The sequence below is a fragment of the Phyllostomus hastatus genome, unplaced genomic scaffold (genome assembly GCF_019186645.2).
Source record: "Phyllostomus hastatus isolate PE091 unplaced genomic scaffold, TTU_PhHast_1.1 phas_contig_86, whole genome shotgun sequence".
NCBI classification, from domain to species: Eukaryota; Metazoa; Chordata; class Mammalia; order Chiroptera; family Phyllostomidae; genus Phyllostomus; species Phyllostomus hastatus.
The window spans coordinates 45,014,231-45,041,173 of NW_025333977.1; the positions used below are offsets into that span (position 1 = coordinate 45,014,231).

General features: G+C 35.9%; 2 protein-coding genes across 8 annotated transcripts in view; both read right to left on the reverse strand.

Annotated features, from left to right (window-relative positions):
- The window catches only part of LOC123827159 (phospholipid scramblase 2-like), a 55,162-nt gene extending 35,219 nt beyond the window's left edge, over positions 1-19,943 (reverse strand). Inside the window, exons 1-4 of the mRNA XM_045851543.1 lie at positions 19,814-19,943; positions 16,995-17,018; positions 11,788-12,011; positions 9,530-9,572 (exon numbers count right to left, since the gene is read on the reverse strand). Coding sequence (XP_045707499.1) covers positions 9,530-9,572; positions 11,788-12,011; positions 16,995-17,018; positions 19,814-19,898 — 376 coding nt within the window. The 5' untranslated portion in view covers positions 19,899-19,943. The remainder of the gene's footprint in view (positions 1-9,529; positions 9,573-11,787; positions 12,012-16,994; positions 17,019-19,813) is intronic.
- Positions 19,944-24,873: 4,930 nt separating this feature from the next.
- PLSCR1 (phospholipid scramblase 1) overlaps positions 24,874-26,943 on the reverse strand; it is a 36,705-nt gene continuing 34,635 nt past the window's right edge. For all 7 annotated transcript variants that reach the window (XM_045851542.1, XM_045851541.1, XM_045851536.1 and 4 more), the window contains one exon: positions 24,874-25,843. In XM_045851542.1, coding sequence (XP_045707498.1) covers positions 25,787-25,843 — 57 coding nt within the window. In that variant the 3' untranslated portion in view covers positions 24,874-25,786. The remainder of the gene's footprint in view (positions 25,844-26,943) is intronic.

Below are 26,943 nucleotides of genomic sequence, written 5' to 3' on the forward strand. Positions count from 1 at the left end.
TATCATCCATCTACCTATCTATCTGTCCATCCATCCATCCATTCATCTGTTCATGGACACTTAGGTTGAATTTCTATGTCTAGGTTATTATAAACACACTACAATGACCATGGGGAAGGGTGCAGATATCTTATTAGAGATAGTATTTTTTTGTTTTGTTTTTACTCTGGTTAAATACTAAGAACTGAACTGCTGAATCACAAGTAGTCTATTCTTAATTTTTTGAGAAATCTTCATACTATTTTTCATAGTGGCTGTGCCAATTTACATTCCAGCCAAAATTTCCTTGATTATTATCGAGGTAGAGCACGTTCAAGTACCTGTTGGCCATCTGTATGTCTTCTTTAAAAAAATCTATTCCGATCCTCTCACCTTTTTAAATTTATTGTTGTTTTCCTATTGAATTGTGTGAGTTCTTTATATAATTTGCATATTAACCCCTTAGCAGACACATGATTTGCAAATATTTTCTCCCATTTCATAAGTTGTTTTTTCATTTTGTTCATTTTTCTGTGCTGTAAATATTTAGCTTATGTTGTCTCATTTGTTTTAGTTTTGGGTGCCTATGCTTTTGTAATGTAACCAAAAGAATCATTTCTTATACCAGGCATGTCCAATCTGCAACCTGTGGCCCAGGATGGCTGTGAATGTGGCTTAACACAAAATCGTAAATTTACTTAAAACATTATGAGGGTTTTTTTTTTTTGTGATTACGTGTTGCAATGCATTTAATGTGTGGCCCAAGACAACTTTTCTTCCAGTGTGGCCCAGAGATGCCAAAAGGTTGGACACCCCTGGCCTAGCCCAATGTTAAGGAGCTTACCCTTCTATGTTTACTTCTAGGAGTTTTGTGGTTTCACATTGTACATTCAACTCTTTAATGCATTTTGAGTTGATTTCTCCATATGGTGTAAAATAGTGGTCCAGTTTCATTCTTTTGCATGCAGTGGTCCAGTTTTCCCAACACCATTTACTGGAGAGCTTATTCTTTCCCATTGTATATTTTTTCTCTTTGTCGTATATCAAATGACCTTATATGTATGGGTTATTTCTGGGCTTCCTAGTTCATTCCTAATAGAATAGAATAATGTGTGTCTGTTTTTATGCCAATGCCATACTGTTAGAGGTACTATAGCTTTGTAATACAGCTTGAAATCAGGTAGTGTGATGCCTGCAGCTTTGTTCTTCTCAAGATTGTTTTGGATATTGGTATATTGGCAATTTTGTACAATTTTAAGATTGTTATTTTCTTTTAGTAAAAACTACCATTGGAATTTTGGTAGGGACTGCATTGAATTTGTAGATTGCTTTGTGCAGTATGGACATTTGTACAATATTGATTCTTTCAGTTTGTGAGAAAATTTTTCCATTTTTTGTGTCTTTGGTTTTTTTTATCAATGTCTTACGGTTTTTAGTGTTTCACTTTTTGGTTAAATTTATTGCTAGGTATTTTATTCTTGTTGCTGCAATTATAAATGGGATTGTTTTTTAAATGTATCTGATAATTCATCATTAATGAATAAAAAAACTGATTTTTGTATATTAATTTTTTAACTTGCCACTATACTGAATTTGTATATTAGTACTAATAGTTTATTGGAAGAGTCTTTAAGGCTTTCTATATAATATTATGCCACCTGCAAATAGATTTTTACTTTTATCTTTACAACCTGGATGCCTTTTATTTATTTATTTTGCCTAATTGCTCTGACGTGGAATTTAGTAACATGTTGAATAAAAGTAGCTAGCGTGGCATATTTGTCTTATTCCTAGTTATAAAGAAAAGGCTTTACACTTTTCATCATTGAGTATGATATTAGGGTTAACAAGCACTGTGTGCTTGTCAATATATGACAAGGTTTTATTATGTTGAAGTACATTCCCTCTATACTGAGTTTATTGAGAGTTTTTATTGTGACTGGATGTTCAATTTTTGTCAAATAATTTTTTGTATCTACTTAGATCATATGATTATTATCCTTTATGTTATTGATCATGGGTGAATCTGCAGATCTTAAAACATGTTTGCATCCTTGGAATAAATCACACTAAATCATAATGTATGATTCTTTGAATGTATTGTTGAATTCCATTTGCTTATGTTTGTTGAGGATTTTTGCAGCTATGCTTTTCAAGGATATTGTACTGTAATTATCTTTTCTTGGAGTGCCTTTGTCTGGTTTTGGCATCACAGTAATGCTGGCCACATAAAGTGAGATTGTGTTTCCTTTTATTTTTAGAATATTTTGAGAAATGTAGATATTAATTGATCTTTAAATGTTTGGCGGAATTTACAAGTGAAGCCATCTGGTCCTGGATTTATGTTTGTTGAAATATTTTTGATTACTAACTCAATGACCTTATTAATAACTTATTATGTATTATTTTGTTTCATAAAATATACTGTTTCATGGAGAATGTTCCATGTGTTTCAGAAGAATGCATATTATGTTACTTTTTTTTTACCTTAGAGTTTCTTTTTTTAAATTTTATTTTAATCATTGTTCAAGTACAGTTTTCTCCCTTTTACTCCCAATCCAGCCCACCCATCCAACCCTACCCTCTTTTGGATGGAATGTTCTGTAACTGTCTTTTAAGTTGTGAAAACATTGATCGAGTTTAGAGAGAGAGAAAAAAGAGAGAAAGAGATTTGTTGTTTTACTTATTTATGCATTCATTGGTTATTTCTTGTATTAATATGTGCCTTGACCAGAGATGGAACTTACAACCTTGACACATCAGGATGATGCTTTGATTGAGCTACCTGGCCAGGGTTCTTGCTACCTTCCCTTTGAATCCATGAATACAAGCCCTGCTGGCTACTGTAAGCAGGCTATCAATAGATGTGTCTCCTGGATGGTAGCCACAAAAGCTGGGGATGCCATATATGCAGAAACTCTCCATTTTGGGGATAGCAGTGACCTGTGTTTGGACAGGGAGAGCATAAAATTGGCTTCCATTGGCCTTTATGGTCTCTGGAAAGTATTGCTGTTAGTCCCTAGATGTGTGTTAAATTAGAAGCCTGCACTCAAAATAAAAAAAAAGTGTTTTTTTTCAAGCAAATATGCTGTTTTCACAGAAACACCAGCTTGAATCAATCTGTTGCCTCTGTGCTGGGCCCTCAGGGTTTAACCATGGTGAACATGAGACCTTTATTAACTGTCTCTGTTAGTTTGCTATAGCCTCGTGGGACATGGACACAAGCCCCCTTGGCTTTCAAAGCTAGATGTTTTGGCAGTACATCATGCAGGGAGAAATCTTAAAAGTGGGGACACCAGATGTGATGTTCGAACCCTTTGATCCTCAGGGAGAAGCTGGGAGTTCTGAGTTCCCTCCTGTTTGTATGTCATTATGCCAGGAGTGGAGTTTATGGTGATGTAGTGTTACAGTCTCTTCTACCTGTTTCAGTATGAATATTCTCTCATTTGTCCAGTGTGTAGGAGTCACACCGCTAGTTTCTGGAGTTTGTTTGCAGGACATTGTTCTGTATGTAGCTACAGATTTAGTGGGTCCATGGGAGAGGATGAGTTTAGGAACATGTTGCATCACCATCTTAAACTGGACCATTATAAATAATTGTATTTTTTAGTCAAATTCCTTACTCTGCTATTATGGTTCACATTTTAAATCTACAAATAGAAAGGAAATTTCTAAATAGATAAACATGGATTCAACAGGTATATTCTAAAACCAGTTTTCTCAAAACTTTTTATGTTTATAAGTCACTGTTTTTTTTTTTCCCATAAATCCTCACCTGAGGATATGATTACTAATTTGAGGTGGGGGGGAAGAGAGAGAGAGAAACATCAGTAGGTTGCCTGCTAAACCCACCCTGACCAGGGATTAAACCTTCAATCTTCATATGTGTCCTGACCAGGGATCTAACCCATAACCTTTTATTATACAGGATAACAATCATAACAACTGAGCCACCTGGCCAAGGCAACACTATTGGTTTGTGTTGTTGTTTGATTTGATCTTTATTGTATTTTTCCATTACCATTTAGTACCCTTATAGCCCACTCCCCCCAGGAAACACTATACTGTTGTTTATGTCCATAACCTATTTCCTTTTTGCTCAATCCCTCCACCCCTAGCCTCCCCACCCCTTACTAGCTGACACCATTATCCTTGTTAGTTTAGTTTGTTCATTAGATTCCACATATGAGTAAAATCATATGGTATTTGTCTTTCTCTGATGATTAGTGATGTTGAGCATCTTTTCATATGTCTATTGACCATCTGAATATCTTCTTTAGAGAAGTGTTTATTCAGGTCTTTTAGCCATTTTTTAATTGGGTTGTTTGTTTTTTGGTGTTGAGTTTTGTAAGCACTTTATAAATTTTGGGTATGAACCCCTTATAGCTGTATGAGCAAATATATTCTCCCATTCTGTGGGTTATCTTTTTATTTTGTTGATATTTTTCTTTGCTGTGCAAAAACTTTTTAGTTTGATATAGTTTATTTTTTTCTTTTGTTTCCCTTGCCTGAAGAGATATGTCTGATAAACAATTACTAAAAGCAATGTCTGAGATTTTTCTGTCTATATTTTCTTCTATAATATGTATGGTTTCAGGTTTAAGTCTTTGATCCATTTTGAATTTATTCTTGTGTGTGGTGTAGTAAAGTGGTCTAGTTTCATTTTTCCACACATATCTGTCCAGTTATCCCAGCATCGCTTATTAAATAAACCATCTTTAGTCTGTTGTATGTGCTTGCTTCCTCTGTCAAATATTAATTTACAATAAAGGTTTAGGTTTATTTCTGGGCTCTCTATTCAGTTCCATTCCTCTATGTGTCTGTTTTTATGCCAATACCATGCTCTTTTGATTACTGTGTCTTATAGTACAGTTTGATATTACGTAACTAGATTCCTCCAACTATGTTCTTCTTTGTCAGGATTGCTGTTGCTACATGAGGTTCTGTGTGGTTCCATAAAAGTTTTTGAATATTTATTCTAGTTCTATGAAATATATCATTGGTATCTTGATAAGGATTGCATTGAATCCGTAGATTGCTTTGGGTAGTATGGACATTTTAATGATGTTAATTCTTCCTACCAATGAACAAATTATGTGCTTCTACTTATTTGTATCTTCTGCAATATCTTTCTTCAGTATTTTATAATTTTCTGAGTACAGGTCTTTTATATCCTTGGTTAGCTTTATTCCTAGGTAGTTTATTCTTCTTGAAGCAACTATGAATGGCGTAGTTTGCTCAATTTTCTTTTCTGTTAGTTTGTTATTGGCATATAAAAATGCAACTGATTTCTGAACATTAATTTGGTATACTGCTGCTTTGCTGAATTTATTTATGAGTTCTTGTAGTTTCTTGGTGGAATCTTTGGGGTTCCAGAGTATCATGTCATCTGCAAATAATGACAGTTTTATTTCTTCCTTTCCAATTTGGATACCTTTTATTTATTCTTGTTTGGTTGCTATGGCTTGGACTTCCAGTACTATATTGAATAAGAGAGGTGAAAGAGGACATCCTTGTCTTGTTCTTGATCTTAAAAGGAATGCTTGTAGTTTTTGCCCATCGAGTATGATGCTGGTAGTAGGTTTGTCATATATAGCCTTTATTATGTTTAGGTATGTTCCCTCTATTCCCACTGTGCTGAGAGTATTTATTATAAATGGGTACTGGATTTTATCAAATGATTTTTCTACATCTATTGATATAATCAAATGGTTTTTATCCTCCATTTTGTTTATGTAGTGAATCACATTTATTGATTTGAGAATGATGTACCTATCTTGCATTCTCAGAATACATCTCACTTAATCATGGAGTAAGATTTTTTTGATGCATTGCTATATTTGGATTGCTAATATTTTGTTTAAGATTTTAGTATCTCTGTAATTCAGGGATATTGGCCAATAATTTTCTTTCTTTGTACTGTCTTTATCTGGTTTTGGGATTAGGATAATCCTGGCCTCCTGAATGAGTCTAGAGCCTTTCCTCCTCTTGAATTTTATGAGACAGTTTAACAAGGAGAGCTATTAGCTCTTCTCAGAATGTTTGGTATACTTCACCCATGAAGCCATCTGGTCCAGGGATTTTGTTTGTTGTGAGATTTTTGATTACTGTTTCAATTTTACTAGATGTAATCTGTCTATTCAGACTCTCTGGTTCTTCCTGATTCAATTGTGGAACATTGTATGTTTCTAGGAGTTTATCCATTTCATCCAGGTTATGAGTGTATTGGCATATAGTTGTTCATAGTATTTTCTTATAATCCTTTGTATTTCTTTTGTGTCATTTGTTATTTCTCCTCTTTATTTCTGATTTTGTTTATATGGGTCCTTTCTCTTTTTTTCTTGATGAGTGTTGTTAAAGGTTTGCCAATCTTGTTTATTTTTTCAAAGAAACAGCTCTTGGGTTTATTGATCTTTTTATAATTTTTTAGACCCTATTTCATTTATTTCTGCTATGATGTTTATTATTTTCTTGCTTCTACTTACTTTGCACTTTGTTGTTCTCTTTAAAGTTCCTTTAAGTGTAAAATTAGATTGTTCATTTGAGCTTTTTCTTGTTTTTTGAGATAGGCCTGTAATGCTATGAATTTCTCTCTTACGATTGCTTTCTTTATGTCCCACAGATTTTGGACTGTTGTGTTCTCATTCTCATTTGTTTCAAGGTATCTATTGATTTCTTCCTTGATCTTCTTGTTGAGCCATTCATTGTTTAATAACATGTTATTTAGTTTCCATGTCTTTGTGTGTCTTTCAGTGTTCTTTTTGTGATTGATTTCTAATTTCATCACATTATGGTCAGAGAAGATGCTTGATATGATTTCAATCTGCTTAAATTTATTGGGACTTGTTTTTTGTCCTTACATGTGATCTATTCTAGAAAATGTTCCATGTGCACCTGAAGGGTATGTATATTCTGCTGCTTTAGGGTGAAATGCTCTGAAGATATCAGTTAAATCCATTTGATCTAGTGCGCTGTTTAAGGCTGCTGTCTCCTGTTGATTTTCCTCCTGGAAGGTCTATTGAATGAAGTCAATGGGGTATTAAAATCCCAAACTATGACTGTATTTCTGTTGGTCTCTCTCTTTATGTCCATTAAGATTTGCTCTACATATTTAGGTACTCCTATGTTGGTTGCATAAATGTTTGCTAGGGTTATATCCTCTTGTTGGGTTGTCCCTTTATCATTATGTAGTGTCCTTCTTTGTCTTTTATTATAGCGTTGGTTTTAAAGTCTATTTTGTTGGATATAAGCACTGCTACCCCAGCTTTTTTTTTTCTTTTCCATTTGCATGGAATATCTTTTTCCATTCCTTTACTTTTAGCCTGTGTGTGTGTGTCTTTCCATCTGAGATGGGTCTCTTGGAGGAAGCATATATATGGTTCTTATTTTTAAATACATTCAGCCATTCTATGTCTTTTGGTTGGAGCATTTAGGCCATTTACATTAAGGTGATAAATGATAGATATGTACATAATGCCATTTTTATTAGACTATTTTCCTGTGTTTATTTTTCTTTTTCCTCTTCTTCTTAAAGCATGTCCTTTAACATTTGTTGCAGTACTGGTTTGTTATTAACAAACTCTTCTAGCTTTTTCTTGGCTGGGAAGCTCCTTATTTCTCTTTGGATTTTAAATGATTGCCTTGCTAGGTAAAGTAGCCTTGGCTGTAAGTCCTCGCCTTTCATCACCTTGAATATTTCATGCCACCATCTTATGGCCTGCAATGTTTCTATTCAGAAATCATATGACAGTCTAATTGGTTCTCCCTTGTAGGTAACTACCTGCTTTTCTCTTGAGGATTTTGGAATTTCCTCCTTGTCTTTAAGCCTTGTCATTTTAATTATGTTGTGTCTTGGTGTAGGTCTCTTTGGGTCCAACTTGTTTGGGATTCTCTGAACTTTCTGGACCTGTGTCTTTTTCTTTCACCAGATTAGGGAAGTTTTCAGTCATTATTTCTTCAAATAGGTTCTTGATCCCTTGCTCATTCTCTTTTCCTTCTGGTATTCCCAGATGTGGATGTTGCTACATATCATGTTATCTAAAATGTTTTTTAAGCTCTCCTCATTTTTTAAAATTCATTTTTCTTTTTGCTGCTCTGCTTGGGTGTTATTTTTTACCTTGTCTTCCAAATCACTGATCTGATCCTGTGTTTCATCTAACTGGCTGTTTATTCCTTCCAATGTATTATTTATTTCAGATATTTCATTCTTCATTTCTGACTGGTCCTTTTTTATGGTTTCTATGTATTTTTTTCATGCTGTTGAGTATCCTTATAATCTTAACTCTAAACTCTCTATCCAATACTTGCTTGCCTCCAATTCATCTAGTTCTTCTTCTGAAGAATTCTCTCGTTTTTTAGTTTAGGATCTGTTTCTGTGTTTCTCCATTTTGGCTGTTTCTTTGTATTTTCTGACTTAGCTGTTAAACTAGTCAACTGTTAAACTGATCAGTGGTTAAACTAATTAATCTGTAATCAGAAGCCAAGCTTAAGCACCACAGGTAGAACAGAGAATTTCTGTGGGTGGGGCTATTGCTTCCCTCAGGCTGATGCCACTTGGAGAGGAGTGTTCTGTCTGAAAAGGTGGTGGCAGTCTTGGTGTGGTAAAGTGGTTTCTTTTCTCTGTCCTTGGTTATAAGGCTCCCTCCAGCTCTTGTTCAGTTAGTTTTTCAGGATACTTTCTCTACAATTTTGTTGTAATGCCAGATTGTTTCTGGGAAGAGGTTAGTAGAGCCTCCACTTACTTCTCTGCCATCTTGACACTCCCAAGGCAACACTATTGTTAATGAATCTACCCAGGGTTTTTTTTGTTTCTCAGGGGTCCTGAAGTTCTATGGTTTTCTAAGTTTGTTACTGCACTAGGGAAGTACTGGAAACATCTTGTGGAGTCAAAGGTGTCATGTAGAATGATTGGGAGTGCACTTCTAGGAAACTAGGCCACTGGGCCTGCTGGTTGGCACAACCAACACTGCAGCTTGTTTTATCTAGCTGGTAATTAACAGTCCATGAAACAGAGATTGTATATGACTCATCTCAACTTCAAAGAGAACCTGTGGGTAAGTATATGGTTTTCTAAAACATAGCCATCCAAATTTAAAGAGTTCCCTTATTTTGGAAATGTACTAAGGTAACTATTAATATGTGGTACTAAGGTAACATGGACTATTGCATGTGGCTCTGTTCCAATCTCAAAGTTATCACAAATTGGAGAGAACAAAGATGAAGTGATATAGGCAGGTAAAGTAATAGAATCACTAAAGTGATGTCTAGAAAGAAGGGGTAAGAAACTTAAGTTTTGTTTCTTCTCTTTCCAAATTAAGGTCAGTATCATAAGGACAGATGCCCAAAGAAGTAGCATTTCATCACTTGACTACTGATTTCAAGATATGAGCTAATGATTATCGTTATCATTTTACTATCATGAAGGGAAGCATCTGTAAATAATGAGGCTTAACCAGTGCCGTTGGTGAGAGTTGTTATATTTGTGGTTGTTGATGTGTCTTTATCTGCATAAATGTCTACTCTTTATAGAGAAATGATAATAAGTACATACCTTCCAGAAGATCAATTTGCTGATGAATCTGTATTTTATCTATCTAATATAGTAAAAAAAAAAGTTAGCTTTAAATACATGTCAAATTTTTTAAGCTGACCAAACTAAGAATCTTTTTTATATTTTTAAGAATACATATAAATATCAATATCTGTCAATATTCTCAATATTTAACAATAGTTTATATTAATTTTAAGTGTAAAACTAAAGTTCAATAATTTATAATTTAAAAAGGGTCTTGGGTGTGTTCACTCTTAAGGGGACCAAATAACTTATACAGGAATTTCTATAAAAATAAGAAAACACTTAAAATAAGAAAACATTCCTTCTAGAAGATGTTTAGGAGATAGGACAACCTTTTCATCCATTTAAGAAACTTTCTCTATAAATATCAAATTTTTAAGGTATACTTGATATGATTATTTACAGTAAACAATGATTTGCCCTACATATTATGTGAGTCTTGATTTTAAAAAATCTACTTTGTTGAATATGTAAACTACTAAAATTTGTATAAAATATCTTACTCAAGTGCATTATGGGAAATTAAGTCAATAAATAAAGTACAAAAGAGACCATTCATTTATTGAAAAGTGATTAGCTATTATATTTTTTTATTTATTTAGAGATTGAACACATTAGAATTTGTACTTTATCTATGAGATTTTTAATACCAAATATGAAACCTCACATTGCTGACATAAACTATCATGTAGTACATTAAAATCCAAGATTGTGTTTTTATTTATTGGTGATGTTGACCCTGAGAAAGAAGATACCTATCAGGGAGGGATCCTGGTGGTTAATTGGTCTCTAATTTTTAAAAAGAGCCTAGTAGCTATTTCTAACCAGGGTCCTTTTATGCAAGCCACACTTCAGAGAGAAGTTTACACCAAGCTTTCTGCCTTCCACACTGAATTGCCTTTCTCCATTGTTCCTGTCATCTGAGCCAGACTGTATAAAGGAATTCCTGAAATTGTATTTCAACCAGTAGGACTGAGACTTTCCCTCTCCATTCAGAGCTGCATAGGTATATTATTTTCAGTATCTTTACTGACCAATCAGAATAGCTCCATTCTGACCAATTAGGACAGGACAGCTTTTAGGTTTAATCAACCTGTGAGGATTTAGAGTCCTTATTTGCATGAGAACAGACCAATCAGTGATGAGTGGCAGGGACTTCTTTTCTACATTAGTCACCTCCCCTCTGGCTCAGGGAGCATAATTTCCCTTTCCACCAAACACTGAAGACTGAGTTTCCCTGGCTGGAGCTGAAACATCAAAGACATCTCACCAGGCCAGAATGGAGTAGATTGGAGTAGAGTGGAACAGAGAAGAGTAGGTGAGTTCACTGGCCCTAAGTGGACTGCGGTGGAGCAGAGCTTTCTAGCCAAAGAGAGGCCTCACCCTTGGGATGCCTCACCTAAGGGCTGCCTCACAGCCATGCTGTTCCACAGCTGTGCTATTTAATAATTAGTTGTAACACTATTGAGCTGTTGCATAGCAATGCTGAATCTCAATTGAGTTGTTTGCATTGATTAGTTTCCTTCTTCACTGCACCCCATATAGAGGATTCTTGTTGGCATTGAACTGGCACTAATGACTATCAGTTGATAGTAGTATCTACAAAATTGGGTTTTACATAGAGCAAGAGCATTATAAAAATACAGTTTTGTTAATTAAAATAAAAAGTGGATCATATTATATACAAAATATTAATTCCTTTTTTGGTACCACTTACTGAACCTCAGTGGTAAATTGAGTTTGATCTTTCTTCCCAATTCCTAGGAAATTACTCAGTGTTGGGATTAAAGAGCCTGGTATACAGAACCAAGGTTCCACAAGTAAAACACCATCCCCACTTCCTTGGGATTTTGATTTTGAACAAATCATGTAACTTCTCTGGACCTCAATCTCCTCTTCTGTAAATTGGTGACAATTTTAGCACCTATATATCATGGAATTTTTGAAAGGATCAAATGAGTTAATACTTGTATTATACTTAGGAACAAAGACTTGAAAATAGTGCTTAATAAATTTTTACTATTGACTATTACCACAGATTATATTCAATATCATAGAAAACACAATTTCCTAAGCCATTTGTAGTTTGATTTAAAAGTAAACCTGACCTAGAGGAATTAGAGTAATTTGTTAGCAAAAATGTTTTATCATTTAAAATTTTGTGAGTCATTTGTTAATAAGTAAACTGGAAGCATGGTTTTATTTTCATGAGTCTTTTATGAATTTGAAATTACCTCAGTTAAACATTCCAACCCTGGTGGACAGTCCAATAAAGGTGTTGCTGCTGGCATCCACAGTGGCCCTGCAGGTTCACCTGCCTCATTATACTCTGGCTGGTGTTGGATAGGAAAGTCCACTAGAGTAGCACTTGAACAGCCAGGTGTTGTGACTGAATTGTTAACTTGGGGGCCAGAATAGGCATCCTGGGGGCCAGGATGGACCCTATATCCTTGAGGTTCTGAAATATGAACAGATAAAATAGTTTGCATCTGGGAAGAAAAATAGAAACATCAATACATTTAGAATTGCCCTAGTTATCTATAAACTAAAATTTTAGCTCAAGAATATTGTTTCAACAAGGCTTAAAATTTGTATTATTGTTTTCCAGCAAGTTTTCTGTTAAATATCAGTGGTTTCAATATATACTTCTATTCTGAAGGTGGTGGAATGTGAATCATGTCAGCCTAAGTCTTACCATTGCTATTAATAATTTAGATCTAAAAGTTTAAAATCTAAAAAAAAGGGAAGAAAGAAAATCACCAATGATCTAGAGTCACCTACATAAAGATTCTGGAATTTCTTCATGGGAAGAAGAGATGGCATTGGGAAGAGGGCCCATAATAGGACTTTGAGCCAGTGTTTCCAAGACCAAAACACTCCACAAAAAGTTATATTTTAGAATTCTAACAAATGACATCTCTTATATGTATAGAACTGGGACCAGTTGTGCTCCCTCAAGTAATATTTTGCAAGGTGTGGAGGTGTTTTTGGTTGCCATAATGGAAGGGAAGGGTGCTACTGACCAGGAATGCTACTAAATGTCTTAAAATGCCCAAAATAGAATCTTTGAAAAAAAAAGAATTATCTATCCCAAAATATTATAGTGCCACTCATTGTTCAGAAACCCTGATATAGAAGTGAAAGCATGTCATCCATTTACTATGCTCCAGATACTTTTCTGAATTAACATCAGCGAGAAGTTTTAATCCATGGGGCAATCCATTCCTGAGACACCTCACATGAAAACAAAAGCCCACTACACTATGATATTGAGGTTATAGATTTAAATTTCACAATTTATACCATCAGCATTATGGGAATAGAACCAAGGTAGGTAAAAATGTTATTATGACAAAGCTGTCTTAAGTTCTTAATAAGCACAGTGTATACTGTGTATACTCTATATTCCATGTGAATTTTGACTATGCTGGAGCTTCACAGTTTATATGTATAGTTCATAGAATAATAATTTAACAGCAATGGAATATAATTTGAAATGATTGTGCTCCACAACATTTTAAAAAGCTGGCTTCCACAATATTTTAACAGTAAAGGCCATGCAAAATTTAACTTAGAATATGCAATTTGTAAATACTCTTAATGGAACACTGATGAAAAATACATACATAATTAAAAAGTAAGACTACGAAGAGAGCTTAAACCTCATACTGATGTCTTCTAAACACTATAGCTTTTATAATTAATCCCTTCTAAAACAAATAAGTATTTACAGATGATCTATAATCTGAATCTGGTCTAGAATCAGAGGATATGGCTATCAATAAGCTAAACTGATTGCTCTCACAGGGTTTACAGGCAACTTCTGGGAGACAGAAAATAAGTTGTTTTTTTTTTAAAGATTTCAGATTGAATTGATGGAGGAAATACATGAGGAAAGGGAAAAGTATCAACTAGTTGCTTTTAAATGGGTAAAATTTAAGTTGAGAACTAAACAATGAGAAGGGAAAAACTTTGTATGACAGCCTGGTGAGGAATGTTCTAGGAAGAAGGAAAACTAAATGCAAATTCCCAAATTTAGGGATGAATTTAGCATGTTTGAAAAAGAGAGGAACATCTTAAGGGAGAGAAAAAATAGAAGCAGCTGTCAGTAAAGGAATAGGAGCAGTTTGTCTAGGGAGTCCGTTAATAAGGAGTTTGGATTTTACTCCAAGTGTGTCTGTTCCAGGCATTTGAGGATTTCAAGCAGAACAGTGAGTTCCCTGATCTGAGTTATATCTTAAGAAGTTTTAGGAATGCTGGACACTGGGATTTAAAATCAGAAGCACAGATAAAAATTGTTCACTCATTGCCTAATGGGAGAGAGAACTGTATACTCACCTTTACTGTAAGGGGATATAATGCTATAGTGATTAATTGATTGACTAGAATTGAAGGTAAGTCATTTGAAGGAAGGGACCAGTGTAATGACTATATTTGCTAAAGGAAGGTATTTGGATGAGGAGAAAGTGAAGGAGTGGGGACCACTTCCCTGAGGACCAATGGATAAAAGGAGGTGAGTAGGCTGGTAGCACAGAAAGAACATTTCAGAGACAAGTGCTGGCACAGCAACAAACATAGGGCCTTTCAAATAAGAGAAAAGGACTCATTTACCCAAACAGCAGAGAGCCAGGTCTAAGAGGATCTTAAAGGGAAGGCAGGGAGCCCTCAGCATTTGTAGTCAAATTAAACATTTTGGTCCCCCGCTTAAAAGTAATGGGAAGCCAACAGAGACTGAATACTGTGTGTAATACAAAGAGATTTGTATTTTTAAAGAACCACTAGGGAGGTGGAGATGTGAGTTAAAATCACTTACAAATCACAGGACTATCACATTGTCTTAAATATATATTTTTTAACTTTTACATATTGATTTTAACTCACTAGCTAGAGCCAGGAGATTACTAGGTTAATGAACAAACATCCTGCCTTCCCGCCTTATGCAAGAATGCTTAGTTTGAAATTCCCGCGCGTGGTCTTTGTAAGCGAATTGCTAACTGCCACGTCTGCTTCTGTATAACGCTTGCTTGCCCGCCCCTATATAAGGACGTAGTTGTAAGCGTTCGGCGCGGCTCTCGTTTGCAGCTCCTTGTGGGCACTGTGTCGCTGGACACTTTGAGAGTTCGCCCCTGCGCAGGTTAAACTTGGCCAATAAAGTAACATCTTTGATATCCTGAAAGTCTCCGATATTTGTTCTTGCGTTTGCTGGATGCTACAATAAACATCAAGGAGCAGGTTTTTGTGTGGATTTATTTTTACCTTCTTTCAGTAAATACCAAGGAGGTGATATTTCATGGTAAGAATATGTTTAACTTCGTAAGAAACTGCCAAACTGTTTTCCAAAGTGGGTGCACTATTCTGCATTAACTGCAGCAATGTATGAGCATTCCTGCTGCTCCTCATGCTTACCACCATTGGGCATTGTCAGTGGTCTGGATTCTGGCCATCCTAGTAAGTACGCAATGATATCTCATTGTGGTTTTTATTTGTATTTTCCTGACAACATGGGATGTGGAGCATCCTTTCATGTTTATTTCCCATCTGTATTTCTTCTTTGGTGAGGTGTCCTTTAAGTTCTTTGGACCATTTTTAATACCCTTTTTGTTTTCTCACTGTTGAGTTTAAGAGTTCTTTCCATATTCTGGGTAACATTCCTTTATCAGATGTGTCTTTTGCAAGTATTTCCTTCCAGTCTGTGGCTTGCCTTCCAATTCTCTTGCTATTGTCTTTTGCAGAGCAGAAGTTTTTAATTTTAACGAAGTCCATCTTATCAATTATTTCTTTCTTGGGATGTGTTTTTCGTGTTCTGCCTGAAAAAGTATCACCATACCCATAATCACCTAGACCAGCAATTTTCAACCGGTGTGCTGCAAGAAGTTTTAAAACATGCAATACCTGACTATTTAGTCAGGGGCACTGACCTCTTTTCCCTTACATTGTCAAACAAAAAAGTGACAACAGCCAACACAGTGTGAGTGAATCAAAATTATACCTTTTTTTTTTGGTCATGTGGGCAAAAAAAATCTAGTTTTGGTGTGCCACAGAATTTTAGTGATTAGTTTACTATGTTCCATGAGATGAAAAAGATGGAAAATTGCTGATCTAGACTTCCTTCTATGTCATCTCTAATGGTGTTAGTTTCACATTTTACATTTAGTTCTGTAATGCATTTTGAGTTAATTATTGTGAAGCTGTAAGGTCTGTATCTAGATTAATTTTTTTTTGCATGTGGATGTCTAATTGTTCCAGCAACATTTGCTTTTTTTTAAAGATTTTTTAAAGATTTTATTTATTTATTTTTAGAGAGGGAAGGGAGGGAGATAGAGAGAGAAAGAGAAACATCAATGTGCAGTTGCTGGGGGTCATGGCCTGCAACCCAGGCATGTACCCTGACAGGTAATCGAACCTGCGACACTTTGTTTCACAGCCCGCACTCAATCCACTGAGCTAGGGCTAACATCTGTTAAAAAGACTGTCTTTGCTCCATTATATTGCTCTGGCTCTTTTGTTAAAAAAGAGTTGACAATATTTATACTGTCTAATTATAAGCTCTCTATTTTGTTCCACTGATCTATTTGTCTATTCTTTTACCAATGCCACACTGTCTTGAATATTGTAGCTATGTAAGTACATTCTGTTGTTAGGTTAGCATCAGTCCTTTAACATCCTTCTTCTTAGGATTTGTTATTGACATTTTCCCCTAATATGTATTTTTTTCTCTTTAGAACATTAATTTTGAAAAAGATGTATTTTATCACATGCTTAATATCCACATAATTAAAATATTTTCTTTAATAAGTTTTTATTTATTTTATTTTTAGAGAGAGGGGAAGGGAGGGAGAAAGAGAGGGACAGAAACATCAATGTGTGGTTTCCTCTCATGCACCCCCTACCTGGGACCTGGCCTGCTACCCAGGCATGTGCCCCGACTGGGACTCGAACCAGCAACCCTTTGTTTTGCAGGCCTGCACTCAATCCATTGAGCTACACCAGCACGGTAATTTAAAATATTCTTCATAGAAAAAAATCTAGAGCATAATGATTGATATTTACTTAAACCTATACACTTTTGTATGTTATGAAATATATATCAGGAGATCTAGCTGAGAATTTTATTACAATGAATGACACATTAAAATTGTTATCTATTAATTAGTGTGATTTAAATAATATTTGTGCATATAAAATGCACTAGAAAAGGGAAAACTGATCTGGATGGAATATAGTATAAATTAAATTAATTCCCAATAAGCTTGGCATTTCGTAGTTGTCTCTAAGATTTTTATTTTTTAAAGGGAAAAGTAGCTCTAGTGGATATTTGTGTATAGTTTCTCAAATACTGAAGTTATATCCTTTCAGAAACTAGATAAAACATTATGACAAGTAACCTGTTAATAATAAAATTAACAAATAGGAAGGAAAGTAAACAAAGCAAGTTACTTACTTTGGTTGTCCATGATATAGAGTTCTGAAAGAAAAGATCTGCTATTAATGCATTATCTACAAATTTATAGGTCAAATATCACTGTTGAAACACGCTACTCTGTAACTACATAGTCACACACATAGTATATTTCTTTTTATTCATCTTATCTATTTGTATCTGGCTATTTAAATCCTTGTGGCTTGACCCTTCCCATTGTTGTTTCTGAGTATGCTTTAGAAGTTGTTGTTCAGCCACGGCTGGTGGACAATTTCTAAAACCTGGAAGGAGAGGGCCCAATGAGGCAAAGAGCCATGAAGAAACACTGTGGTCACAACACCCCACATGGTAACCAAGTTGAATCTTCACACATTATACAAACTAAGGAGAGAATTTGATCTAGCACCTAGCCTCAAGGCTGGGCTCCAGGCATGTTCCCAAAGGAGAAGGAGAAAGATTATCTATCAGGTCATACTATTGCAAAAATCTCTGGAAATCCCAGGTCCCGTGGATGTGTTCTTTCCAGAACAAACAAAATTTGCGTAGGTCTGACCCTTATTCCGTGAATCAATACATGCTTTTAAATGTATTGAGGAGCTAGAAGTCCTCCTCTCAGGCATCGTAGGAGCTGTAACACCATGACAAACCAATGGAAACTTTATGTGGCTTATTGCTATAGAAAGCAAACACACAACCAAACTACATATTATACTCAGTACTTCTGACTTCTAGTGCCTTGATCCCGTCCTAGCCCTTCCCACTACTGTCCAGTCACTACTTCCCCTATCTCTCCACTTTAAAAACAACCCCTATATGCCTATTAATTAAAATGAACAAAGGTTCAAAGACACTGAAATAGAGGACAGGCTGACAGTGACCAGAGGGGAGAGAAGAGGGAATTTCAGGGGAGAATGGGAAGGGTTTACAGGAACAAATTTAAAGGACACATGGAAAAAACTAGGGGGAGGTGGTAATGGGAGGGAAGTGGGGAGGGATGGGTGGGCAGGCTGGAATGAGAGTAAAAGGGAGAAACTGTACTTCAACAATGATTAAAATAAAATAAAAAAATGAACAAAGATGACAAAAACTCTGTTACTTGTCAGATTTATCTTGGACCTACACATTCATGTTAATCAGTCCTACCCTTCTCAGGACTTGCCTGCCTTGATTACCCTCTTCCAATAGTGTCATCATCAATGGTAAAAAAAAAAAAGTCAATTAATCTCCATATCCTGAACTAAATTCTGTTTCCAATAAGAACTCACTTCTCTCCTTTCCATGTCAAAATTGCTAGCCTGCAAGTCCCCATCTAAGCACTAAAATAAAATGGGGGAGGTGGCAGATAAACAAAAATTAAATATAATATTACAAGTACTCAGAGTGCTATAAATAAAACTAATGGCATTGTAATGAAGAGTTATAGGAGCACTGGATTAGGTGATGGGGAGAGGGTGTTAAGGAAGACAGATCCAAGAGCTCAAAGAAGTGTGTTTGAGGAGTGGGTGGGGTTATAGATGGAGGTAACTGCATGGGTAGAAGTCCTGAGGCTGAGGGGGCTCTTCTCATTCAAGGAAAGGAAAGGTCTGTGGGTTACAGACCAAGAGGGAGAGATCATTAGACATGAGGATGAAGAGGTGCCTGGGAGACCATCCTCACACATTCACTCTTTCTCCAGCTGCTCTCTAAACTCTCAAAGGCTGGAACTCTCAAAGGCTGGCACCAGGCAAGGTGCTTAATGGGTGCTTGTTGACTCAACAATGTGTGTAGAGAATTATTTCATTCCTTTCAGTCAGAAAGAATGCATCCCTTACAGATTTGAAGGTTGCTTAATTTACAACCTGGCTATTTCAAATGCCACTTTCTACCCAAGTGAACAAGTCCACTCCTTTCATTCGTTAGTCCAGCATTCCAAGTCCTCCAATTGCCATGCTCGCCAGGGCGGTATTCAGAGAAACTTGTGCTGGTACAAAAGTTCAAGGGAGAAAAGGGGGATCCCAAATCGCCTGACAGGTCACACGGAGCAAGTGACACTTGTACAGTACTAGCCACATCCCTCACCTTGCTAAACCAGGACAGACGACTGTTTGCTGCCTGTCCCCTGGAACTGGGAAGCTACCATGCCAGACTTCCAGGACTAAATGGAGAAATAAAACGGGAACGAGACAGTAGATTTGGAGATGCGGGGACTTTGTCAAATATTAGAAACAATAAAACCTGTTATGGAGTGACTGGGGCAGTGCCAGACCCTGCTCTAACAGAGTTACACTAGTACATATCCTACTCTACTCTTGTAACTCCGAATAGTCACACCATTTCAGAGATGAGGTAAGGAAGGAAGGTCTGTGAAGAAACTGGCCGGAGGTCAGAGCCCCCAGTTATTAAGTAGTAGAGGGAGGACACAGACGGACTCCCGAGATAACAGCTTGGCCTCTAATCTACAAACCTCCGCGTTTCCAATTCTGGTGTCCCAGGGTGCCTAGGGTAATTCCATCTATACTCCTAATTAGTATTTACTGTTAAACGCCAGCTAGCAGGCTCTATTAATAGCTCCCTCTTCTTCCGAAATAGGCGGGCAGATCCCCCTGGCCCACTGTGCAGAGATGCACTAGGAGGGCCCAGGTTGGGGGCGGTTTCAGGCAGGAATCTCCTTGTCAAGGGATACTTTCTCGGCATGCGGTATCCACCTGGGCAGCTGGGGCCCCTGCATTTCCCTGGGTCCACTTCTGAGTGGCTTCTTGAGGCGGTTGGAACCCCGCCCCCACCCTGGGACGCAAACACTAGGCTAGTCCTCCCCCCACTCCCCAACAGCTTCCCCACCCCTCCCACTGCCCATCCCCCACCTCCTCGAGTCTGCGTGGTGCCGCAGCCAGTGAGCAGGAGAAGTTGGGTCTCAGGGCTGCCGCGGTCTTGCCTTGGGCTGTGCATGACTGCTTGTGGGTGGAAGAGCTGCCGCGAAACCACTGCCTTCGTTTTTACTCTCTGGAGAGACTCCAAAGACGTTGGCTCTGCGGCTCAGGGCAGCCGGGAACTGGGGTGTCGCAACAGTTGGAACTGGGAGTCACTGACACGGAGGTGGTTGTTGGTGCCTGGCCTGCGGAACTTCCTTTACTCTGGCTTGACCTCCACCCCTTGGACCCCTGTTGCTTTCAAAGCCGAGAAGCGGCGGTGCTTTGAGTACAGGAGAACACGGGCCAACCTTGTTTTTCTTTAAGGTCTCTTTTTTTCTCTCGCTCTTGCTCTCTTCCTTTCTTCTTGTCAAATGATGTTTTAGCTTGTTTTGGAGACAAAGCAACCAAGTGCGTAGAGTATTTACCATTCTATACAAACCTATTAAATTGAACTGTTCGTTATTTTTTCTTTAAATTTTTTATTTGCAAAAGTAACATAGGATATTTCAAATAATAAATCCTAACAGAGGAAAAGAGTAAAATATATCCTCTTTTTTTCTCATTATTCTCTCCATTACACTGTTAACCATGGTTAACAGATATTTGGAGATTTAACCAACAGAGGTAGTTGGGAGGAGAGAAAAAGGGAGTTGGAAGGGAGAGGAATAGAGAATCACAAAATGAGTTCGGAAAAGGAGGGAAGAAAACCAAGCTACTTGGGTTCAAATCTTCTCATCCACTTTAATCTTTTCCATCCCTCTGATCATCTCCGCGACCTTGTGAAAATTACTTGACAATCTCTGTGTGTGTAAAGTGAAGGTAGTCATGGTATCTACAGCATAGGATTTTTATGAAGATGGAGAAGGATCAAGTGTGTAAAGCTGCCTGCCACAAAATAAGCACTCAGTAAATGTTACTATACTGCCAAAAGTTTAGAAGTATAAAACCAATGAATCACTGAAGTAGTAATTAGTAAAGTTTATTATCCCACACCAAAAAGACAGTTTGCAAACTGAGAAGGCTAAAACCAAAACATGGAATGAGACAGAGGGGTATGTTAATAAGCACCTTTATAGTGAGAGAGCAGTGACTGTTTATTCTTTACAGTGATTAATTATATTAGAATTTTCAGTGGTTACCTCATATCAGCCTTGGGAAACAGTTCACTGTTTGCTTATGATTTCCGGAGGCTAAGCAAGAAAGGACTCAGGTCAAGTTAGCCTTGCAATATAAATTAAACTTTATTTGTATGACTACACTGGTTTTGTCTGCTCAGGGAATTTTCTAAGCCGGTTTCCATTTGATTTTAATTTTAATAATACAAGTATGTATGTACACTTCTATATAGTGTCTTTTTTTTCTTTTACATAAATAGGATTAGTTTTTACAAGTTGTTCCTGATGATGCATCTTGGAATTTTCCAGACCTTTAATACAAAACTGTATCATTGATCTAATAACCTAGGTGTACTTTACTTCTAGATTTTTGCTATTATAAGTTATGCTGTAGTCATCATTCTTTGCACATATCTTTTTGTACAGACTACAGAAAAACATTCTATTCTTCTGCCAATAAAGTATGAGAATACTGTTTTACACATCTTTCCAATCTGTATTATCAATTCTAAATATTAACTACTCTGATTGGCAAGGTTATCTTATTCTTATTTCTGTTTATAATTAATAATTATTAATAAGATCGAGTAGTTTTTTTTATGTTCACCAGAGGACATGTTTATTGATTTTAGAGAGAAAGGGAGTGTGGAAGGGAAACATTGATGTGAGGGAGAAACATGGATGAGTTGCTTCTCCCATGCACCCTGACTGGGGATCAGACTGGAAACCCAGGCATGTGCCCTGACCAGGAATCAAACCTACAACCCTTCCGTTTATGGGACCACACCCCAGCCAACTAAGCCACACCAGTCAGGCAGGTTGAGTACTTTTTAATATGACTACAATCATTTGCCATTTTATTCTGTGGTTTATCTAATATTTCATACCCATTTTTCTGTGGTATTTTAATTTCCTTCCCCATGCTGATTTGTTGGTGCACTTTATCATGCTGTGGAATTGAATGCCTCTTCTGTTAAATAAAATATAATTCTTTTGCCTATTGGTCTCTGGATTGTAACATATTTAAAGTTGTTTTCATGGTACATACATTTTCATTGTTAATTTACCTTTTACTGTGTTTTTCACTTTTGATTTTGGACTTTGCACCTTATTTTAAAAAGCTTACTGTACCTCAGGACATTCCTTATGACTTATTCCTTGACACCTGTTTATTTCCTAATTGTGAATGGGGTGACATTTCTAGTTATATTTTTATTATTTATAATTATGTTATGGTCCAAGAACATACTGTCAATGGTTTCAATAATTTGAAATACTTTGAGACTTGCATTATGGCCCTTTGGTACACAGCCAATTTTTGTGCATATTTTATAAATACTTGAAAAATAGATATAGTCTTCAACTGTGAGTACAGTGTTTTTTTATTGGCTCAATTTGTCAATTTTACAATTATTTTTTTGTTTGCTTTTCTAGAATTTAGTCAGAAAAAAATTAAAATCTTAACTGTAATTATGGATTGATTGATTTATTCTTGCTTTGATTTTTTTCCCCAAATATTTTGAGATTATATGATTAAGCAAAACTTACAAGTTGTATCTTTCTGGTGAATTGAACCTTTATTATTATTATTATTATTATTATTATTATTAAGTGTTTCTCTTTCCTTATAGTAATTTCCTATAGTGTCTGTTTTGTCTGAAATTAATGCCTAATTAACTTATATATATTCATATATGCCATATATCCATATGTATATATACAGGTATTCCCTGCTTTTTTAAAGTTTTTTCACCACTTCATTTTTATGAAAGACCTGTGTTTGTAGCTGTTTTCACTAACCAAAAAAAAAAAAATCCAAAGAGGATTTTTGCCTATACAAAGAAAGGCAAAAAGTGAAAATAGCATTTAGTGTTTGTTTTGCAGTGCCATTACAGAGAGAGGGTGCACCTGGAGCAGCAAGAGTGACATCACGTTTCTTCCCTGGAAACAACACTCAGCATCTCAGCATCAAGCTGCCATTGCTTTGAATTGTGTCTGTGAGCCTCTGTGTTTCAGCTCCATTTATTTTGTGCATCTGTTGCCAAATTGCATCCTAAGGTAATCACTTGTTCGCTTTACACCATTCAGCTTATGGAAGATTTTATAAGAATACTCTACTTTTGGATAGCAGGGGAAACTTGTATATACAGACCCATAGAGATTGACATAGATAGGCTCTCTCATCCAGCAACACAGCAATGGGAGCAAGTTTTTCGGTGCTCTTCCCATCCGAATGGTGGAGTTTACTTTTTTTTTTATTTTATGAGGTGATAAATTTTTATGAGCCCAGGTTTTAGCGGAGATGTTCTACTAGTTTTTCCTTCTTGATGGACCTTGAAATTTATTTCTGGCCTTAACATCATCCATTTTCTTCATCTTGTGCAGCAATAACAAAACTCACAGACTGGATGGATTAAACAACACATTTTTTTCCTACTGTTCTAAAAACTCACGTTCAAGATCAAGGTGTTGGCTGATTTGGCTCCTGGTAAAGGGCCCTCTTTCAGGCTTGCAAACAGCAGCCTTCTCACTGATCCCCACTTCTCACAGGGATTCTAAGCTCATCATGATGCCTCACCCTCATGACTTCATCTAAATCAAAATACCTTCCAAGGCCCCATCTCCATATCATCACACTAGGGCTTAACACTTTAATATGTAAAATTTGGGGAACAAAACCTGTGGTTCACAACATCCTTTCGCAGTAGTCAAAGTAGATGCCCAAGGTTTCCACTGCTTGCAGAAGCTATTGCTTGGGGTTTTGCTTCCTGACTGCTGATCTTCTGCTGCATAAGGGTAGGAAACAGTGGTGATCCAGTAGCTTCTACTTAAAAATATTTTACAACCCCCATTCCCACAGTAGCTATTGTGTTTTTAAATTCCAGGGCTTTTGCCTCATCAGAATGTTCCTTTTTCTCTATAGCCTGTTTCAGAGATAGGCAACATTTTTCCTGATCTCACTGAGATTACAAATAAAGCCATTTGTTTTAATTCCTGGTGTTTTATCATTTAAATTTCTAATTTTTCATTTGTAATGATTTTTCTCTTAGTAAATGCTAAGTTTTCCTAGTATTTGAACTTAAATGGATTCTTCAGATGGTCTATGGTTTCTGCACAAATCTTCCTTGCACATCGACAAAGAAAGGAACCTTTCAAATCAGTTGTAATTTTACTTTGCTGAACCAGAGATCCTGAATTTTGTGCATAGGAGTGGGTAGAGGAAGAAGGAGGAGATGAGAAAGATGGAGAATGAAGGATGTAACCGTCACAGAGATAATATCAGTACCTCTAGCCTCATTTGGGGTTAGTTGTGGTACCTGATAGCTGGCCTGGAAAGCCCTCCTCTTCTCTAACTGGTATAACTAATGCCACTAGGGTCCAGCTATGCAAGTACCTCACTTTTTCTGGCATGCTGTCTGTACCAACTATAAACAGAATGAACTGAATGTGAGAGCCATGGTTAGTTATTAACATTGTAATCTGGCATCTGGTGAACTATTAGACTAATAAAAATGGTCTAGACTTAGCTTTTCCTGTAGCTCCCCTGACATTCAAATGTTCTCAACATTAGGAGCTAGTGGTTTTGGTGGAATTTTGCTGAAGGTGAAACCAAGTCTCTCCCCAACCCCCCTATGTCCTAACCATTTTTCTTTTGCATGAGTTGAGTTATGGTTTGGGCCTTTCTTCCCATTCAATCCAAATTTTCCTATAAAACAGAATATAAAAATTTCTGTTTCTAACAGATAGAAATCCTAGTTTCCAGCACCGGTATGGATTTTACTAACAATTATCAAATGCTTTTGCTCCTTTGAAAAGGAAGGCAGGTGTTAAATGTGTAAGGTTCAGAACACTATATGAATTAATTGTTCAGTTTAAAAACAAAAATATGCAAAGAAATATATCAATAATTTTTTATTTCAGTTACTTGATTGTTGGCATATATAACCCACTAGCCTATTAGTGAAGTTCATACTCTGGTGAAATATATATGTTCTATTTAATAAATATCTGAGTGATCTTATAACTGCCGTGCTCTATGAATGATAGAATTAGGTACAAAGCATTCCATGTGTAACAAATTACCTCAAAAATTATAACAATAATCAAGTTTTAGACTCAGTGAATCTTTAAATAAAGTGTCTTTCTTTGGGACAGAATCATATCTTTTTCACTGAAATCCATTAAGAATTGGTAATTGTCAATATGAAAATCATAGTAACAGATAGTTTATATTAAAAAGTTAAATGTGGTTTTACTGCTGAATAAAAACAAATACATTTCTTATTTTTCCTTGATAATATGAACTTGAGCATTATTTGAACATAATTTTAAAGCAAACTGAAGTTATGTTCATTTTTAACCTTTTTGAATATAAAATATTTGTAAAATAACAGCTGTTACATATAAATTTTAACTAAGTTTAATAAAATAATGTATAATTTTATATTGAAATCATTTTAATTAATTTTGTTAATTGAAAATAAAGCAATTTTTTTAAATAAACCAATTTATCAAAGGCAGTTTTGTGTTTAAATGTAAAAATTCTAATGCCCTTTCTCAGAAATACACAAAATACAAAATGTATAAAATGAAAGAAAAGGTATAAAAACATTTATAATTAAGTGATACAGAAAATAAGCTCTATAATTTAAAAAGTGAAATCATATACCTGGAGCTTCAGGCATCACAGTGTAATTCACAAATTATCAGTCATTTCAATAAAGAAAAAGAAAGCCCCATGAATTTTGCTTATACATAGTCCCAGTCAGGATACAGACTTCACACTTTCTGAGGAGACTTTATTCATCCACTACCACACTCCTGCTCTCTCTTCTTGGCCTCCAGTCCTTTCAAAAAACATGAAATCCTAAGTAAAAACAAAATACAGAAATGAATTTTCAGTAACAAAACAGAGATCAATTCTCAGATGCATACATGCTAAGGAATATGATGAAACAGAAGGACATATCTACTAATCAAGAAAACTGACTCTCATAAGTAGATCTGGGAAAAGTCAATAGTTTCAGCTTTTCATTATAATAGCAATTAAATCCTATAATTCTATTCACTTATTAGTACCTGTATACATTTAATTAGTCTTCTGGTAATTTCTCTAAATTTCACTTCTTCTCAGGTCCCTTGGAATGTTCCTTTTTGATTCTTCCTTCCTAAACTTGTTATAGTCCTTCTCTAGTAATATGGCTGGAATGCCATGTACAACTTAAAGTTTTTTTTCAGAGGAATGAAAGCAATTTAGATTTAGAATACCACTTGGAACTATTTGGCTCAGTTTTATGAATTCTCTTCCAAACTTATGTACTGTGGTCCCTAACTTGCCTGACTCCATCAGTGTCTAACTAGACCCTCCCCTCCATGACTTAGTCAAATCCTATGGATTTTATCTCTCACATCTATCATTTTCCTTTATCCCATCAACAGAAATAATTTTATCCTTATTTCAAATCTTGTGCAATTGCACTATTGTAACTACATTTCTCTTCAGTCCATCTTAGTCATCAGGATTTATCTTTCTAAAATTTGGATGTATAACTATTTTACTTATACTTAGTTTAAAAATAACCAGTAAACTAAATCATTTTCATTGCCCAGTCCTTCAAAGTTCTTTAGTAGAAGCCCAGTCTACTCCATAGCTGTTTACTAATAATCCCATCACTGCCTCCAATCCCATGTCCCATCTATCCAAACATCTCAGACTGCCTTATCTTCCCTGTATGCACCATATCTTTAGCTAAACACTTCCCTAAGGGTAAGGTTAAATTTTCTTTTCATGTGACATAAATGGTTATTGAAAACACCATTTTTAAGCAGAACTATGATTTTCTTTAAAAATTTATATAGAAAATATTGAGCCTATCCCAAATTAGATAGAATAGCATAACAAAGTCCCAATAACTACTCACCCAGATTCAATAATCATTAATATAACTAATCTTAGTTCATTACTCT